This window comes from Eubalaena glacialis, chromosome 1, assembly GCF_028564815.1.
Source record: "Eubalaena glacialis isolate mEubGla1 chromosome 1, mEubGla1.1.hap2.+ XY, whole genome shotgun sequence".
NCBI classification, from domain to species: Eukaryota; Metazoa; Chordata; class Mammalia; order Artiodactyla; family Balaenidae; genus Eubalaena; species Eubalaena glacialis.
In genome coordinates, this window is record NC_083716.1 from 122,169,250 (window position 1) to 122,189,053 (window position 19,804).

The window sequence follows — 19,804 nt, forward strand, 5'->3', positions numbered from 1 at the left end:
TCTAGGTCCAAACCCAGGTACAGTTCAAAAACACAGTGGTCCATGTGATAGATTTTAAGAGTATCAAAACATCTAACTCTCTGAAAAGATCTCCATTTTTAGTTGGGCTGCATACTAGAAATCTTCACCCTACTCATTCTCCTGTGAAGACACCAAACTTGCCTTCAAGTTTATGCAAATGTGTTGCTCTGAAGCACTAAAATATACCAATACACAAACTAATCAACATTAACAAGCTTTTAGGTTATCAGATTTGCTAAAGGAAATAACTTCTGGGCAGCAAACAGAACTGAGCAGATACAGAGGTTGTGTGGGACCAATGAGTTGGGTAAAGGAGGAGGTAGGGAATAGGGCAAAATGTCAGACAACTAAAATTTATTGAATGCTGTTATGGAATGAATTGTGTCTCTCAAAATCCATATGTTGAATCTCCAATGTCCACTATCTCAGAATCTGACTGTATTTGGAGACAGTGCCTTTACAGTAGTGACTAAGTTGAAATGAGGCTATTAGAGTGAGCCTTAATCCAATCCAACCTGTGTCCTTGCAAGAGGAAATCAGGACAACAGAGAGACCCTAGGGGTGTGCATGCACAGAGAAAAGAACATGGGAAGAGGCAGCAAGAGGGCAACGATCTGCAAGCCAAGGAGAGGTCTCAGAAGAAATAAAGCCTGCTGACATCTAGCTCTTGGATGTTGAGCCTCTAGAACTGTGAGAAAATTAATTTCTGTTGTTTAAAATACCTAGTCTGTGTTATTTTGCTATGTCAGCCCTAATAAACTGATACAAAGGCCTTCTATGATCTAAACACTTAAGATCCTTTATCTTATTTACTATACACCACCAAAAGTTATTTAATCTTTCTGGGGAGGAAGTTGTCTGTCGCATGGCTTATTGCATGGCTTATTGCATTCCAATGTATTATTATTATTCCTACATTGTAAATAAAGAAATTGTGCCATGGAAGGGTTTTAATAATGACCTACTCCATTCCTTCCTAAATCACACATTTAATGGTGATCCTGTGATTCCAAATCTAGAACTGTTTTGTCCTTCCACAGTGTTTGCCATCTTTATCTCTTTTTTTAAATTTAATTTTTAATTTATTTTAGTTTTTGCACATTTACCTCTTGATCAGATTATTAGGAATTGTTACTACACATTTCCATGTGCTTTTGCCTAGAATTCCAATTGCCTAGTTCAGAATGAAGTCTGAAATTGCTACTTTTTCCACATTCCCAGATGATACTGATGTAACTTGTGTACCATTTGAGAAATAGCATGAATCACCATGCGTGGCACACTTTCTGGTGCATGGAGAACATAGAGAATGCTTGTTGAACTAGACAGTTTCAGGGAAAGTAGACTCAGGTGAAGTTTAAAATGGAAGGACCTTAAAAAGCTTAATAAATCCTGTATTTTGAAGCTTGGGGATTTATTGCAAATATTAGAAAACAGAATATGATTCACAGAGGACAAGATACAAGCATTAACTTCAACATTTAAGCTGAGTAAAAATATGACAGTTTAAGTCCCAATTTCACTCTGAACATAGATAGGGAAGATACTAAAACACTAAGACTCAGTTTCCTTATCTTTAATAATGGTAAAATACTGTCTTGTTTTCCTCAAAGTGTTTTGTAAGCATTAAATCGCATAATGTATTTGAAAATACTTTGTAAAATATAGTAAGCAATATAAGATTATTATTAGATTTACTGAACAATAGAAACTGTTATTATTACTCTTTTGTTTGAAGTAACTTTCACTTATACTGAGCATATTTCCTTATAGTTCAAAATGGAAAACTATATAAAAGATTTTGGCCAGTTGTGCAGAAATTAAATTGAGCAATATCTATGGATCAAGATATTATACCATGTAGTAGGAGCTGTTATATCAAGGGGACTTCCATTTTCTAGATGGTCAAAGATACCAAAGGTTCATAAAAAAATTAAAAAGTGCAATCAACAGATCCTTTGGAGCAATTATCAGAGTGTTGTTAGTTACTAAGGCAAGAGAGCCTAGAAATAAACCCATGCACCTATAGTCAATTAATCTTCAACAAAGTAGGCAAGAATATACAGTTGAGAAAGGACAGTCTTTTCGACATGTGGTGTTGGGAAAGTTGGACAGCTACATGTAAAACAATGAAATTAGAATATTCCCTCATACCATATACAAAAATAAACCTGAAATTGTTTAAAGATCTAAATGTAAGACATAACACCATAAAACTCCTGGAAGAGAACATAAGCGAAACACGCTTTGACATAAATCATACCAATATTTTCTTAGATCAGTCTCTCAAGGCAAAAGAAATAAAAGCAAAAATAAACAAATGGGACTTAATCAAGCTTAAAAGCTTCTCCACAGCAAAGGAAACCTTTAACAAAATGAAAGGACAACCTACTGAATGAGAGAAAATATTTGCAAACAATGCGACCGACAAGGGGTTAATATACAAACAGCTCATACAACTCAACATCAAAAAAAAACCAAAATGAAACAACCCAATCAAAAACTGGGCAAAAGACCTAACTAGATATTTTTCCAAAGAAGACATAGAGATGGCTAACAGGCCACATGAAAAGGTGCTCAACATCACTAATTATTAGAGAAATTCAAATCAAAACTACAATGAGGTATCACCACACACCAATCAGAATGGCCATCATAAAAAAATCTACAAACAATAAATGCTGGAGAGGGTGTGAAGAAAAGAGAACCCTTGTACACTGTTGGTGGGAATGTAATTGGTGCAGCCACTATGGAAAATAGTATACAGGTTCCTTAAAAAACTAAAAATAGAACTACCATATCATCCAGCAATCCCACTCCTGGGCATATATCCAAAGAAAACCATAATTCCAAAAGATACACGCACCCCAATTTTCATAACAGCACTATTTACAATAGCCAAAGCATGGAAGCCACCCAAGTGCCCATCAGCAGTTGATTGGCTTAAGAAGGTGTGGTTTGTATATACGATGCAATATTACTCAGCCATAAAAAAGAATGAAATATTGCCATTTGCAGCAACGTGGATGGACCTAGAAAATATTATGCTTAGTGAAGTAAGTTAGACAAAGACAAACCCTATGTGATATCACTTATATTTGGAATCCAAAAAAAATACAAATAAATCTATATATGAAACAGAAATAGACTCACAGACATAGAAAACAAACTTATGATTACTAAAGGGGAGAGAGAGGAAGGGACAAATTAGAAGTATGGGATTAACAGATAGAAACTACCATACATAAAATAGATGAGCGACCTGGAATTACTGTATAGCACAGGGAATTATACCCAGTATCTTACAATAACTTATAATGATACATAATTGGCAAAAAACTTGAGTCACTATGCCATATACCTGAAACTAACACAATATTGTAAATAAATTATACTTCAATAAAAAAAAGGAAAAGAAAGAAAAAATATAGTTTAAAATAAGGCACATTTTTCAAACTTATGATTAATAAGTGATTGTAGATTTTTCAAAGCAAACTCAATTCCTTACTCATGCTTGCAATACCCAGGAAAAAAATACAATTTCATTCATTTGCTCTGCTTCACCTGCTTTCAATGTTAGAACACAAAATGTTATAATCTATTATCAGCCAATAATTTTAACACATTTCTCTGTCTAGTTGCGTGTGTTGTTCTTTCTTTTTTGGTGCAGAATATAGCCATATCTATTTCAATATCAATTATAAAAGAACATGGATTATGATGGTAAGCATTGCTTGTATAAGGAACAAGCCAGAGACTTGCAGAAGCAAGGGGGAGATTTTTCACAAAGTGTTCACCAGAAATTACTAGATTTTTTCAACAAATAAAGGCAAGGAAATATTACTTATTTGATGAAGAAGAAAAAGATATATGGCTGTAGGGATGACCACAAGGAATGTACTATAAACCAAATCATCCATCATATAATAAATGGGTATCACAACTCGTGTATGTATTGGCCATGCAGAATTGGTGAGCTCCCATTCATTTGCCTCCTCTTTGTTTTTCTCTGAGTGTCTGCCTCATCCTTTTTTTGACATGGTTTTGCTTTACTCTCTCTGTCTCAGAAATCTCTGGGGACATGTAAAGAACAGTGTTTCAAGGTTGAGAATAGGGACACACAATTTTGTTGAAAGTTGTATGAAAAGAACAATTCCATGTGTTTTAAGCAGTGAAAAGGCCACAGCAATATGAAATGTGTCCACTTCCTAACACAGGCAGCAAAATCAAATTAAGACTAAACTTTTCTTAGAAGTTAAGGTCTTTGAGGGTAGAGTTCACAACTGTTTTAATACCTTGAACACTCAATGTCTCTGTGTGGATGAAGAGAACACGATATAAGCAAATAATGAAATAAAGAAAAAAGGCTGAGCAAAACACACAAAATTCAATAGACCTTTAAAATTACAAAACAAGCCACTTCTTTATGACATAACAAAACATTATCTATGTCAAAAACTGAATTAAAGTGAAGAGATTTGTTCAGAGTACATGTTTGGTCAGGTTCACAAAATGCTATTTAAATTAATGAAAAGAGCTGGATTTACGTTCAGAAGAGATAGGTTTTGACTTTGTTACCAATATGCTGAGTTACCCTGGCAATTATATGCTCCTTTTATCTTCATTTATTGTTTTCATTATAGAATAAAGTGTTGTAAATAGTTAAGATCACGTAGAGTACATTTTTAAAAGCCTTTTCCTTACCACAAAACCTTTGGCTAGATAAACAGAAGGAAAATATTTACCAGTGAGAGAACTTTCCATGAGTGATCTATTGAATGGCAGAATGTTTTTTTTTCCTACAAGGCAGAATTTCAAAACTGCTATACTACAGCTGGGTACCTGTGTCTATTGGGATGTGGAAGGAGGGGACAGAGAAAATTGCTTGCTGTCATCTTGGTTCTTTGCTCTTTTTAGGCTTAGAATAGATCAACTTCAGCTGCGTAAGTGCTAGATAAGAGCTAGCACTCAGGGAGAGCTGTGCTGCAATTTTATTTTAGATATAGTAACCTAAAAAAGAGTGTGAAAAGAAGGGTGACAAACAGAATGAAAGGCCAGATAAGGGAAAAGAAACTGATGCTGCAGAGAGCTGCATCACAGTACATTCTTAAGGAAAATAAATTGTCAGCGCTTTTGATTTTGTTCTTTAGGAGAGAACTCATTTCACAATAGAACATGAGTTTGACATGAGTAGAGTGAAACAATATTTGCCTTGTCTTAATCTGAAATTTATAAAAATTTATAGTCAGCGATGACTTAGTTATAACATAAGTACATCTAAAAGCTAATGAAATTTATCCTGTTTCAAGCAATATATATCAATACATGCAGATACATACATTGGTCAAGGGCTTCTTGGCCAATTCCTTCTATTTCTCATTTTATTATCCATAGACTTCCCTCTCATGGAAGGATTGTCCTACATGCAGATTGGTGGAATGAGTTTTCTCATATATATACTACATCATATAAGAAATAACATTCTTTTTTTTCTGTCAGAGAACAGTTTCTTGTTCACATCCCCATCTTCTTCCATTAGGAATATTATAATATAACATAACCTGCAAATTTCTGACCCCTGGTTTGTTTACATATAATTTTTGGCTGAATTAATTTCCACGGAGTTACAACTAGGGAAGCGTTTGATATGGACAAGTTTATTTATGCCTCTCACCAGACCCCGTGGTCTACCTGATAATACATAGAAAATTAGGCTTATCAAACAAATTCTCAAGTTGTTATCCTCCATCACCTGTGTTCATATACTTGCATTCATAGATCTTTCCCATGTTAAACTTTTTAGAAAATATTGCCTATATTAATGACCTGAACCTTATAGTGATGTGAGAGTGTTATCATGAAAAGGGTATAGATGATACTTTGGTAAAACCAGAATGAGTTGAGCCCAGGCCCAGTGGCTTTAGACAAGTGCCTTCTCTTCCCTGTGCCTAAGTTTGCTTTGGTGTGGAAGATGATAATAATAGTGTCTACCTAGTAGAGTTATGGTAAATATTAAATAAAATAATATATATATAAATTGCTTAGCAAAGTGTCCAGTTTGTAGTTTGTTAAATATTATTAACCCAATGTTCTGGTCAATGCTATGGGACTTGCCTATTTCGTCTTCCATTCCTCTCAAGGAAGCTGAGCTCCCAAACCTGGCCATCCCTAGGCAACTCTGCAGTGATAAGTCCTGAGCTGATATTATAAAAATCAAGTTTTTCTTATTTGGCTCAGTCCAAAGGATGAAAAATTCAGTTGCATTAAAAGTGTTCTACTTTTCACAGTGGGTGGGTCTTTCAGTTAACTTAGAATGAATGAATATGTATGTTTTTTTTTTTCTGTGTAATTGATTTCTTTCTACACATAGTCACATGTGATTATGCATCTGAGTGTAATTTGTGTGTCTCTATATGTGTAAATTCTTTTGCTTCCACAGATATATACTTCTTCTGGAACCACTAAAACAAGAGAATGTTACCCTCGTATACCTTTCTGATTTATAGAACTTAAGACATAGATATTAGGTCTTTTATTTTGAGGGGTTATTTTTTTCAATAAGTTTTCTTTATATTCAAGAAGCTGCTCAGACGATAAATTTAATGTTTTTTCTTGATCAAAATTTGATCTCAAATTTGGGAGGGTATTTTGTGTTAATAAAACTGCATCTTTTTTCATCCTTACCCTACTGCTCTTCTCACTTCTCTTCTTTTCCTCCTTCGATTTTTAGTAGAATAGCCTTCCACATATCAGGGTCAATTTCTGTCTGCTAAAGGCATTCTTCCTTGTCTGGAAGGAAATTCAATTCTACTCTGCTCTTTGATTTCTCTTAAATAGAAGCTAGAGATTGTTCCTTAGCATGATATAAAAACTGCATAAACCTATCATTAGAGCAATGAAAAAAAACAGAATTCAGTTCTTAAAATCAAGTTATTTATATTGATATAGGAAACCAAAGAATGAAGAGCTTATCGGAACACAGGTTGAAATGTTAAACAGCATGGGTATTAATGAGCCAACTACAAAACCCCAAAATGGACTGTTAGTATTATCCACACAAAATTAACCTCGGGATAAACATCTTAGACAGCACATAAAATTATCAGAAGAGAACCAACAGAAAAGGGCCTCAGGGATGTCTTGTAGACAGAAATTGTGCAATAAAATGGAAGTTCCAATCTCTTAATCATCCCTACCGTCGAAGTCTTACTACATGAATTCTTACTTGTTGGCCAATTTCCATTTGGGATAATTTCTAACAGAGTGGTTGAGGAGGTCGAAAGAGAAAGGGGTTTGTTGATCTTTATTTTCAGTTGCTGGGGATGGCTGTGTAATCACTGAGCTAGAAAGCACTTCATCCACCCCCTGGCCTTTGAGACATTGACACCTAAATCACTCACAGTCAAAAGACAGTTTAGCACATTGTATAAACAGATCGAGAACAGGAGACTCTACCTCATTCTTTATGTGAATATAATTGTTATGTAAATCTTTTATGCAAAAGGTCTGCTTTAGATATTATAATGGAAAATATTCTACATGCTGGCTTAAGGAATATGGGTATATTCCAAAAGAAATAGAACTAAGTATGTGTATATTAAAATAAGAAGCTGATGGCAATCTTCACAACAATCTCATATTTCTTCATTTTCCATTTTGTGTGTGTGTGTGTGTTGCACGGCTTGTGGGATCTTAGTGCCCCAACCATGGGTTGAACCCCGGGGCCAAGGCAGTGAAAGTGCCGAGTTCTAACCACTAGACCCCCAGAGAACTCCCTTCATTTTCTAAAGTAGAATACAATTCAGCATGAGAATGTTGTGAGTGTAACATTGAGGCATACAATACATAGGATGTATATCATGGACTGCACTGGATTTATAATATAGGGATGGATACTAATTATATACAAACTTTGAACCTTCATTTTATCGTAGACAGGGCATCATTCACCTTCAATAATACATGGTGGTTATACAATACATTTTTCCTAACTAGAATCCTTTAGCTGGATTCCAAATGTCAATTTATCAACTGAAAAATGTGGCTATATAAACACAGGTAATTTTAATCTTAGCTTACATTATTGTGTCAGTTAAACAGAAATAATAATAACTATAGTGCTAACTATGAATGAGTAACATAATGTCACTGATGCACTCCTTCAACTTGGGGCTTTGTTGGATTACCAAAGGAGAAAACACCATGTTTAGTATCCTTAGTTTAACCTTTCAAAGACATGTCAAATTAGTAACATAGTTAATGTTTTCTTCTATCATAGATTTCAGAAAAAAATAATTAAAACAGAAGAAAAGAATGATCTAATATAGTTATACCCTTATATTTATGACTTAATATGTGACCATCCAAACCAAAAAAAAACCCAGAACAAATTAGGAAGCATTTCTTATGAAAAGCACTCAGAAGCATATCTTTAAATATAGAATATACTTGTATGTTTCAAATAGGTAATCAATTGACATTATTCATATGAAACCATATCACATCATTCATGTCATTCATAGGAAACCATTAATATCTGAGACTTGTATTAAGAGAGGAAAAGAGCTAAAATGGTATAAATATGTAAGTCATAGAAGTGACTTTATATATTTTCATACTAGGATGTGTACATAAATCTATCAATTTAAAAGAATAGTCAAGAGAATATTATGTCTTACACATTACATACACATTTTTGTAAATTTAGAATTTTTTTCCCTGTGACATTTTTTAATACATCAACTTTGAGTGTGTACAGTTTTAAATAGTACTAAGAAATTAATACTGACATTAAGAGGCATTATCTATAGATTGTCAAAGAACAAGCTCTAATCTGTTCAAGAATAATATAAAAAGCAATGATCACCTTCTCCCCTTCCATTACCAAGATTAAATGCCACTGTCTTTTCTCTTCTTAATCATTTCCTGGGTATTACAGTGTGAGTACATTTTACATTCACTTAAATGAGCAACATGAACAAGAATGAGAAAAGTCAGAAACTTAAAATTTAAAGTTTGACCCTCCTTACATGGCAAAGCAGTAATGACTCATTGAGACAAGTACTAGCTATCTCTCTTGTCCATTTACATCTAGCAAATGTGTTATCTTTGTAAAAAACTGAGAGTGAAATGGGTATGTATTTGGCATGAACAAGTGGATAATCAAATAATGTTATAGAAATTTTGGAATATGTGTGTCTTTACTCTTGGGAAACAAAACAAACTTACTTCTAACAATCTGATCTGCTCAAAAGTCTATGAATCCACATAGTAAGTGAAGAGAGTAAAGACTTCCCATAAAGTGAACCCTCTGATTAGAATTTGGAATTTTATGAAATAGTGTGGATTGAGAATTTGATCTTTCATATGGACTATCTAGGAACTTACTCATGATTTTTTTAAATTAATTTTTTATTGGAGTATAGTTGCTTTACAATGTTGTGTTAGTTTCTGCTGTACAGCAAAGTGAATCAGCTATACGTATGCATATAACCCCTCTTTTTTGGATTTCCTTCCCATTTAAGTCACCATAGAGCATTGAGTAGAATTCCCTGTGCTATACAGTAGGTTCTCATTAGTTACCTATTTTATACATAGTAGTGTATATATGTCAATCCCAATCCCACAATTCATCCTTTATAATCTTTATTTTACACCAAAGCATTAACACGGTACAGGTGGAAAATGTTACATTCTAGAGATTATCACAAACTGTTAAGTGGGAAGAACGAAAGGTTATACGAATTTGGTTTTAGAGAAGTCCCTACTGATTCTGGACAGCATTTTTGATAATATTCCAATAATAATTATCATGCAATGGGATATGTAAGTAGAGTATTGTGTAATAGAAAGAGCAGAGCTTTTTGATCTGAAAAATAAATTGAAAAAACCTTTGAGTTCAAACACTAATTTTGTCCTGCCCATGATCTTGGAGTTAATATACATGCCATATTTTAGTCATAGTTTCCTTGTGTTAAACTGAGGACAGTGATATTTACCTCACTTGGCCTCTGTAAGAATTAAAGATGGCATTTATACATCCTTAGCATGATGCCCCTTGTACAATAAACACCCAATAAACGGTAGCTATTATTAAATCCTATTATTTTAAGAAGATAATCTCAATAATCAAATGTAAAAGAGAAACAGTAAAAAGATAGCATGAGAACCAATCATTATTTAGCTTTATCCAGAAAGATTGTAAGAGAAATGAGAAACTCACCTCATGTTTTTCTGAGAGGAAAACTAAACTGCAGAAAAATTGACTCATCCTAAAGGCTGATTTAACACATTATAAACTCTCAAATAATTTACTTCTCTTTTTCTCTACTTTGATTTAACTCATTCCTGATGACTAACTCAGGGTTGATTGATTTCTTTGTTTATTCATTCATGTAGTCCTTCATTCATATATTCACTCATTCATACATTCATTTATTCATTCATTCTATGAATATTTTATGAACATAAACAATGCTCCAAGCACCGTGTTAAGGTAAAACAATACAAAAAGGGTTGTTATCAGCAATGAGTTTATAGTTTAAAAGAAGAGACAGCAAAGCAAATATTGTATGTAATCTGGTGTGGTTTCATGTTATAACAGAGGTGTGTTATGAATTATGTAAAAATAGAATTATGTAAAAATACATCTCAAAGTCTTAATAGAAACTAAAGGTACTGGGAGACTGTGGAAAGACACAGAGAAATGATTGAGAAGCTGGTATTTCATTTTTAAAACAGTTTTAAAAAATATCTAGAGCACTAAATGTCTCTTTAGAGGGTGGGTGGAGCCAGATGAAGATGGAGAGAGATGTGGGAAACAGATGAAGACTTTTGTATGCTGTGTTAGGAAATGTGAACTTTTAATCAATTGGAGAATAATAATGAGAGGATTTTACCCAGGAGAGCCACATTTTCAGATATGGATCTCACAAATTTCACTCTAGCAGCAGAGTGGAAAAGAAACTGAAAGAGAGAGGATACAGCAATACATTACAGAAAAGGAAGTGTAGGTAGAGAGCAGGGTGACAGATTAGAATTGACTCGTCCAGTTATGCTCTATGCCTGGTGTGGGACTTGAAGAAGAGTGTGGGCTCTTGGAGGACCCCATTGGTTCAAAGGTCAAGACAAGACACTATGGTCCCAAGAACCTAATGTTATTCAACATTTTAAGTAATATCCATATTGTTTTTTGAAAGGAAAATGTGTGTATGAAAAAAGTAGTGATGTTAACTTGACTGCTGGAGATGAGTAGCTGGATAATTTCGCTCACTATGAATGTACCAATTATACCCTGCTTTTTAACAGAATAACTATACAAAAAGAGCTGGCAAACAGCTTACTTCCATTAAGATGACCAAGTCCTAGGACTCTGATATGAATAACATTGACTAAATGATGAAAATATCTAGATAAAAATGAATAATGCTCTCCAGTTAAAATGGCTTAGTGGGAAACTGTAGTAAACTGTAGTAATAACCATATTCATCTGATTTCTGGCCATTGTCAATCTCTTCACTCAACACACATTTGTGGAGCAACTCTGCAAAAACTAGTTGCTGTGAGGAAGACATAAATAAATAAGGCATTGTTTAATACATGGAATATATTACTATATTAAAATAAAGATTTTTAACATCTCTATTTTCTTAAGACGCTGAAATATTCATAAGCCATTCTATAAATTGTTTCTCTAAATACTCACTTCTAGACCATGGATTTTTTCCTTCAGAAACATGGGTGCAAAATCTAGTGGGAGTCAGAAATTCCCTAAATAGTATATAAAAACATCCTCACCAAATTAGGGAAATGTGGGAAAAGTAACAATATGATCAATATGATTCAAGATATATGGAAAGACTTTGAACAGAAGGCTGTCACTGTAGGAGGAGGCATAGATTTGAGATTGTTATAGGATACAGATGGGCTGATGAAGAGGGTGAAAGAAAGCTTCAGGAAGATAAGACTTGATGGATGGTCAAGAATTCATTAGGATTTCAAGGAAGATGAATTCAGCGAGATGGGACTAAGTCATAAGGGCATGATAAAGGATGCTGCATTCTGGAAATTAATGTAATGTGTTGAACAGTCACTGCCTCTCTGTGTTAGACCTTTGCCAAGGGTGGCATGGATAAGTTGAACATGAAAGAGTATAAAATGGGAAGACATGATGATTCCTTGGTACTGAATGAAACTCCTCAGCTTGATATGCTTGTTTTCAGGAACACAGTGAACAGAGAAAAAATCTTTCATCTCTAATAACAGTATATCTGTTTAGATTGTTTCCTATCAGGCTCTAGGCCTTCAGATTTATATTAATTTATCAAATAAACATCTATAACTGTAGGCTCTCTCTCAAGTAATCTTCAGTCTTGCACTATTAAAAGAATTACAGATTAGTTAGTAAGTTTCATAAGGTTCCTCTATGTGCGCTAGGTATTGTGGAGATAACACAAATCTAAAAACATGATTACAGATTTCAAGATGCCATTTCAGCCATTAGCACAGCTTCTTGCACATAAAAGCAACATGGTAAATTTGTATTGTACTAAGTTACATATATAGGAGTAGAAAATAAGAATAACATAAGAAACAATAATTCAAGGAGATACATGCTGAAATGGATATAGATGGATATAGTATATATATACTATAGACTAGATGCATATAGAATAGGTATGAATGTGAATATAGACTACTGGGTTCTTAAGTACTCAATATAACATTAAGGAGAAAGACTGGAGAAAGACAATTAGGCATCTAGAAGGACAATAGGAGTAAAAAAAAGAAAAAGGGGTCATGACCCCACAGAGGCTAATGTAAGATGAGGCCACTGAGAAACATTTGTAGTGGCAATGCTTCTTAGATTTTCTATTACAGTAAAATATTTGGTTGCCATTGATTCACTTGTACTTTCAATATCATGAAATTAGGTTTGAGTTTCAGAAAATATGGCCACAGAGAGGGCCTCAAAGGACCATTTCTTCTGAGGTTCCATAATGAAAATTTAGCAGAAAGATGATTCCTAATAGCCAGAGGCTACTTTCTTCAAGGCCAATCTTCCTTCATCTCCTCAGATTGCTGCAGCCAGTCTCCAACTTACGCATTCACTATAGAATTTCCTGGACGCAAACCCATCTCTATAGATGAAGAAGTGACTCACAGCCTGTCAGGTACTAGATGCACTGCACAGAATAGCAATAAAGTAATGACACCAAAATCACTAAATCATCTCTTAGCCTCATTTAAATATTAGTTACTTTATTTACTATTCTCCACTGTCAAATTGTCCATTTAGGGAAAAAAAGACAATTATTATTATTTTCTTTTTTCGAGTGTGGAGTCCACTTATAACTGAACACAGTACTTAATCTTAAGAAAAAAAATGCCCTTAAATTATAAACCTTCTAAAAAACCGTTAAAAGACACTTTACACTTAAGCCATTCTGACCTATATGGGTTTCCAAGCATAAATATTTTAGGAATGATCATGTAGCTTAAAGCAATCGATCATTTTATAAATATAAAATCAAAAAAGAAAAAAAACCTCAGTTTGGCTTTGTAAGTCATATTCTGTGAAACTTCTGAGAATTTACCTCTAAAAATCAAGGAGTTTGGATAAATTAAATTAATATTTAGTATAATCAGCATATAAAAACAAATGAAAACTAATGAATTAGTACTCACTTTTATTCTTTTCAACAAAAAAAGTGGCAAATTAAACGCTATAGGCCTAACTATATTATTTTATCTGCTTTAGTAATGTCTATTAAATAATTTTATGGATGCTAAAATATATTAATAAATGTTTATATTGATACTTTTAAATATTAAAATGACTACTACTTCTAATAATAACTATGTTTACGGTTACAATTTATTAAACACCAACTACAAATGTTTATGCTCTTCCAGACACTATGGTGACATGTTTATATATATTATTCCATGTTATTGTCTTCAATTTATTTATAAGGAAACTGAAGCTTAGAAAAATTAAGCAATGTACTGGTAAATCTTTGAGCTGAGATTTGAACCCAGGCCTACCTGACTCCTAAGCCAGTACCTTTACTCTACTCTCCTGCCTCTAAAACACACCTGACTATTCCTTTCCAATAAGAGAGTTGAGTCTTGTGCAATTCCTTATATTCCTCTTATGAACTAAAAATCACCCAGACCAAAGCACAAATCTGATGGCAGGACAAGCCAGTTGGCTTCTCTGACTCAAGGCTACAGAAAGAATTTGAACTCTTGTCTACTTTTTCCCCCGAAGTCTGACACACTCTGGAGCCAGTGGATATGTGAATGGGAAGAACTGTCTACAAATCCAACTGCATGTGTAAGTCATGCTTCAAGGAAGGATGCCTAGGAGGGTTCCTTTCCCTGAGAAGCCTCATTTCTCAGTGAATAAAAAGAACAATCCCTTTTCCCAAAAGGAGATATGACTGAGACAGAACATGAGGTTGAGAATTTTTTTTTCAGTTTTTTCTCATTTTAGTGCCTGAGATATTTCCCCAGTAAATCACACATACAGTTCAAATAGGAATTGAATACTCACCCACAAAAATGAATGAAATAATGCCATGTGCAACAACATGGATGGACCTAAAGATTATCATACTAAATGAAGTAAGTCAGACAGAGAAAGACAAATATCATACCCTATCACTTATACGTGGAATCTTAAAAAATGATAAAAATGAACTTATTTACAAAACAGAAATAGACTCACAGACATAGAAAACAAACTTATGGTTACCAAAGGGGAAATGGGGGAGGACGGATAAATTAGGAGTTTGGGATAAACATATATACACTATGTATAAAATATATATATATATATATATATAATAGATTAACTGAATCACTTTGCTGTATACCTGAAACATTGTAAATCAATTAAAATTTATTATACTTCAATTAAAATAAAAGCACTAAAGACAACTAAGTGAAAGAGAAGATACAGGAGAAGGAGTTAAGATAAGAAAAGAGCAAATAAGAAGTTCCTCAGGAAGACACCAAGAAATTTCAGGGCCTCTGGCTATTAGGGACAAAGGAGAAAGGTCCTGGCATGAGAAACAAAGATAGCTCAAGGTATTAGAGTTAGGAATAAACATTGGAGTGAGTGAAAATATTAAGTATTGTATTTTCTGTATTATTTGGCTTATTAAAATGAAATGACATATTGTTTCTATTTATCAAAAGATCTAAATCAATGCAATCTATATAAAAAAGAATGAATTATAATCACAATAATTATAAGACTCACATGTGCTAGGCATTTTATATGTTATTTCATTTACTCTAAAAAGCAGCCTTAAAACATAGGCTGGATTATAATGCTCATTTTATATTTGGAAAAGCTGAACCTTACAAGGGGCTAAGTCACTTGTTCAAGGACACACTGTTAGTAAATGACAAAACTGGAATTTGAAGCCAGGCAGCTGGATTCCGCAGACTGAATACTTACTGTCCACATTCAATAGTCATAACAAGTAATGTTATTTTCTATTCTACTCTTCCAAAAAGGCTCTGAACAATTGTAGACAATTTTAAGCACTGTCATAGCAATATGTTGGCTGGGTTCTTAATAAGGAAAATAACTAATAACTCTCAGGAATATAATTCTACATCAATATCAAGTTAGTTAACCAATAGATGTTAGAGGCCTCTGTACCCAGTAGTATATAGTCACAATATAATCTCACAGAAAGTATGAATGAATTCAATTCCAAAGTCAATTCTAAGTTGGAAAAACCTAAGAGTCAGGTTTTTCTGAGGACAGGAGTGGCCTCCGGCTGATCGTAAATCCAGGAAGGAAAACTGGTAAGAGTAATATAAATATAACGAATTGTTTCAACAATGGAAATAAATGTTTCCTCAATGCTGCATCAAGAACTAATAGAAAACATAAGGCTTACCTGTGAAAACATGGATGTACTTTAAAAACATCATGCTAAGTGAAAAAACCAGTCACAGAAGGGCAAATACTGCATGATTCCACTTACATGAGGCATCTAAAATAGTCAGATTCATAGAAGCAGAGAGTAGAATGGTGGTTGCCAGGGGCTGGAGGGAGGAGGGATGGGGAGTTGCTTTTCAATGGGTATAAAGTTTCAGTCATGCAAGATGAATAAGTTCTAGAGATCTGCTATACAGCACTGTGCCTGTAGTTAACAACACTGTATTGTATACCTAAAATTTTGTCTAGAGGGTAGAGCTCATGTTAAGTGCTCTCACCACAATTTTTAAAAAATGGCTTTTACAAATCTAGTATAACTTTGATATGACAAATATATCACAAAGAAAGAAAGAAAGAAAGAAAAAAAACAAAGGGAGCATAGAGCTTGAGTAATTGCTAAACAGACATCCATAAACCAAACTATATGTGTCATTATTCCCAGGAGTAACATTGAGTGCAATTTGGGATGCAAGAAGCACAAACAATTACACACCCCTCCATATTATTTAGTGGTGGTGTCCTTGAGGAACTCATACAACTGACAGCTGTCCCAGTTATCTACACATATAGGATTTCTTCTGTTGTTTTTTAATCAGAATACTGCCATGTGAGACATAAGAAAAATTCTAAACTCTTTAGGTTCCTTTATTTCAAAAACAAATAAAATACTTACATTATTAACAGAAGAGCATACTGGTTTCGGTCCGTAAAATCTTTGGGAAAGGACAACTGTAAAGGAAGTTCTTTTAAAGAAAGAGCAAAATATTAAAGATGGAGAGTCATTTATATGTAAAACTATAAGGTGCAGAGAAAGTTTTTTTTTTTTTGAATAACATAGCATGCACAAAACTTTACCATAGTCATCAATATGAAGCGTTTTAATTTCTGACTTTACTATCTTCTTCTTCAGGATAGCTTCCTTCAGCATAGAATTGCTTTCCAATATAAAATATTCTATAAGTCAAAAAGGATAGTGTAAATAATCTCTATGTGTTGATTAAGAAACAGTGTAACACAAATAATTATCCATCATTACCATTTGACAGGCACTGTGCTAGTCACCAATTACTCTCTCATAAATTCTCTTCTGGATTATTACAACAGTTTTCTAACTGAGCTTCTTTATTCCAGTGAAATTGTCTCCAGTTGCCCCTTATACTTGGAATTAGCATTTACGTTTTCAAAATGTAAATCTGATCATGTTAATGTTATGCTTAAGAATATATTTTAAATAATACAAAATTATCTAGCACCCAATGATTTAAAATTCATAATGCCTGAATTCTAATACAAAGTTACCAAGCATGCAAAAAATCAGGAAAATATCACCCATGATGAGTACAAATTTTATTCAATAGAAAGAACCCAGAAATGACACAGATGTATATAATAGATAATGGCATTAAAACAGAGATTATAATTACATTCCACGTGTTCATTAAGTTTAAAAAAAGCCTGAGGATATTAAGGAGAAATATGAAAGACATTTTAAAAACAAACAAGTTAAAATTCTAAAAATAAGAACTGAAAAATTTGAGATACATGAAAACTAAAAAATCTAAGATGAAAATATACTGGATAGGATTAACAACGTATTAGATACTGCAGAAGAAAAGATTAATGAATTCAACAATATAGCAATAGAAAATATTAAAATGGTTTTTTTATAAAAACCAAAAAAAAAAGCGAGAGAGAAAACTGATAAAACATGAAGGGAAAGAAACATCAGTAACTTGCTGGAATTTTGATTGATATATTAAATATATAGACTTATTGGGGGTTTTTATATACTAAAAATAGTGAACTTTCTAATCCATAAATATGTATGCATGTATATATCCATTTGAGTCTTTAATTTCTTCCAGAAATGTCTGCTTTCATTTTAGGAGACTGACACATTTCTATTAGATGTATTATTGGATAGTATATAGTATACTATAGTATATAGTATATAGTTTCAGATGTTACTTTAAGTAGTTATTTTTAACTATTTTTAAATTTTGCATTGCCTTATAGTATATAAAATAGTTGATTTTTGTATATTAACCTATACTTGTAATAACCCTGATAAATTCACTCATTATTTCTAATAGTATTAGGAGTGTGTGTGGATTCCATTTTTTTTGTTTATTTGGTTCTGTTTTGTTTATATCTTCTGCAAATAAAGGCAATTTTTTTTACCTATATTTCTTTTTCTTGCCTCATTTCACTAAGTCCTCTAATACAAAGTTGCAAAGAGGTGGTGAGAGCAGACATTTTTACTTTTCCCCAGTTTTGGGGGAAATGCATTGTCTTCAACATTAAGTATGATGTCAGTTGTAGTATTTTTGTACATACCATTCATCAAGTTAAATCATTTTTTTTTCTTCTTGCCCAGTTATTATTACTACTTTACTATTATTGTTGTTTTTCATTTTTAATCAAATATTTTTTCTAAATCCTTTGAGTCGTTGACAGTATAACACAGTAAGTTGCATTGATTAATTATTGAATATCATAGCAATCATGGATTCCTCAGGTAAACCCCACATAGTCATAATATATTACCCTTTTATAAATAGCTGGATTTTTCTTGCTACTATTTAGTTAAGGAATTTTGCATCAATATTCATGAGAAAAATTGATATTTTTTGTCCTTGTTATGTCTATGTTGAATTTGGAATCTGGTTGATGCTGGCCTTATATTTTTTCTGAGAGTATATGTGAACTTGGTATTAATATATTAAATGTTGAACAGAACGCACCAGTGAAGCTACTGGAACTGGAATTTACTATGTGGGAAGAGTATTAACTGTGAATTAAAACTTGTAGTAGATAATGGGATATTTATATATTGTATATCTTCCTGTTTGAATGCTTAGCAATTTTCCTTTTAAGAAATTTACCCATTTTATCTAAGATGTCAAATTTACTGCCCTAAAATTACTTATAATATTCAATTACTGGCATTCCAATGTCTGTAGAACCTGTTATTAACATCATCTATTTCATTAATGAAAATTACAGTGTACTTTTTCTTTTAAGGCTCTATCTAGAACTTTATCAATTTTATTTATGTTTTCTAAGAAAATATTTTTCATTTTTAATATGTTTTTCTCTGCCAGTCCATTTTCTATATCATTTATTTCTATTCTTATCTTTATAATTTCCTTCCTTCAACTTACTTTGGAGTAATTTGCTCTTTTTTTTCTAGTTTCTTAAGGTGGAATCTTAGATGATTGATTTTAAAGATTTCCTTTTTTATAAAGTAAGAATTTAGAGACATAAACTTATTTCTAATCACAATGTTAGGTATCCCTAAATTTAGATTAGTTGTGTTTTCATTTTCATTTGGCTCAAAATATTTTCCAATTATTTTCCTCAATTCTTCTTTGATCTTTGTGCTATTTAAAGATGCATGTCTGAGGGCAACACATTCTTGTCTTCTTTTTTCTTGATTCTTTATTTTGGCTTTACTTTCGAAGGATATTTTCTAAGTTTGTTATTCTATGTTGATAGTTTTGTATTGTTTTGCTTCCCATCAGTATTCTAAAGATTTTTCTCCATTGCTTTTTTCTGATGAGAAGCCTGCAGTCATTCTTGGCTTTCTTACTATGTATGTAATATGTGGAAGTAAATGTCTTTTTATTTTTGTATTCTGCTTGAGGATTGTTGAGCAACTTTATATTTTTCATCAGATTTGGATTTGGCCATTATTTCATCAAATATTTTTTCCATTTCAACTTTAATTTAAAATATTATAGATATGGATATTGGCCTAAGCTATCTTAGGCTCTGTTCATTTCTTTCATTAGTTTTCTCTGCATCTGGAAGTGTCTATAG

At 32.8% G+C, this 19,804-nt stretch overlaps 1 protein-coding gene across 1 annotated transcript in view; it reads right to left on the bottom strand.

Moving 5' to 3' along the window:
- The window catches only part of DPP10 (dipeptidyl peptidase like 10), a 685,728-nt gene that overhangs the window by 26,687 nt on the left and 639,237 nt on the right, over window positions 1-19,804 (bottom strand). The window contains exons 18-19 of the mRNA XM_061199257.1: window positions 16,838-16,936; window positions 16,656-16,725 (exon numbers count right to left, since the gene is read on the bottom strand). Of these exons, the coding sequence (XP_061055240.1) occupies window positions 16,656-16,725; window positions 16,838-16,936 (169 nt within the window). The remainder of the gene's footprint in view (window positions 1-16,655; window positions 16,726-16,837; window positions 16,937-19,804) is intronic.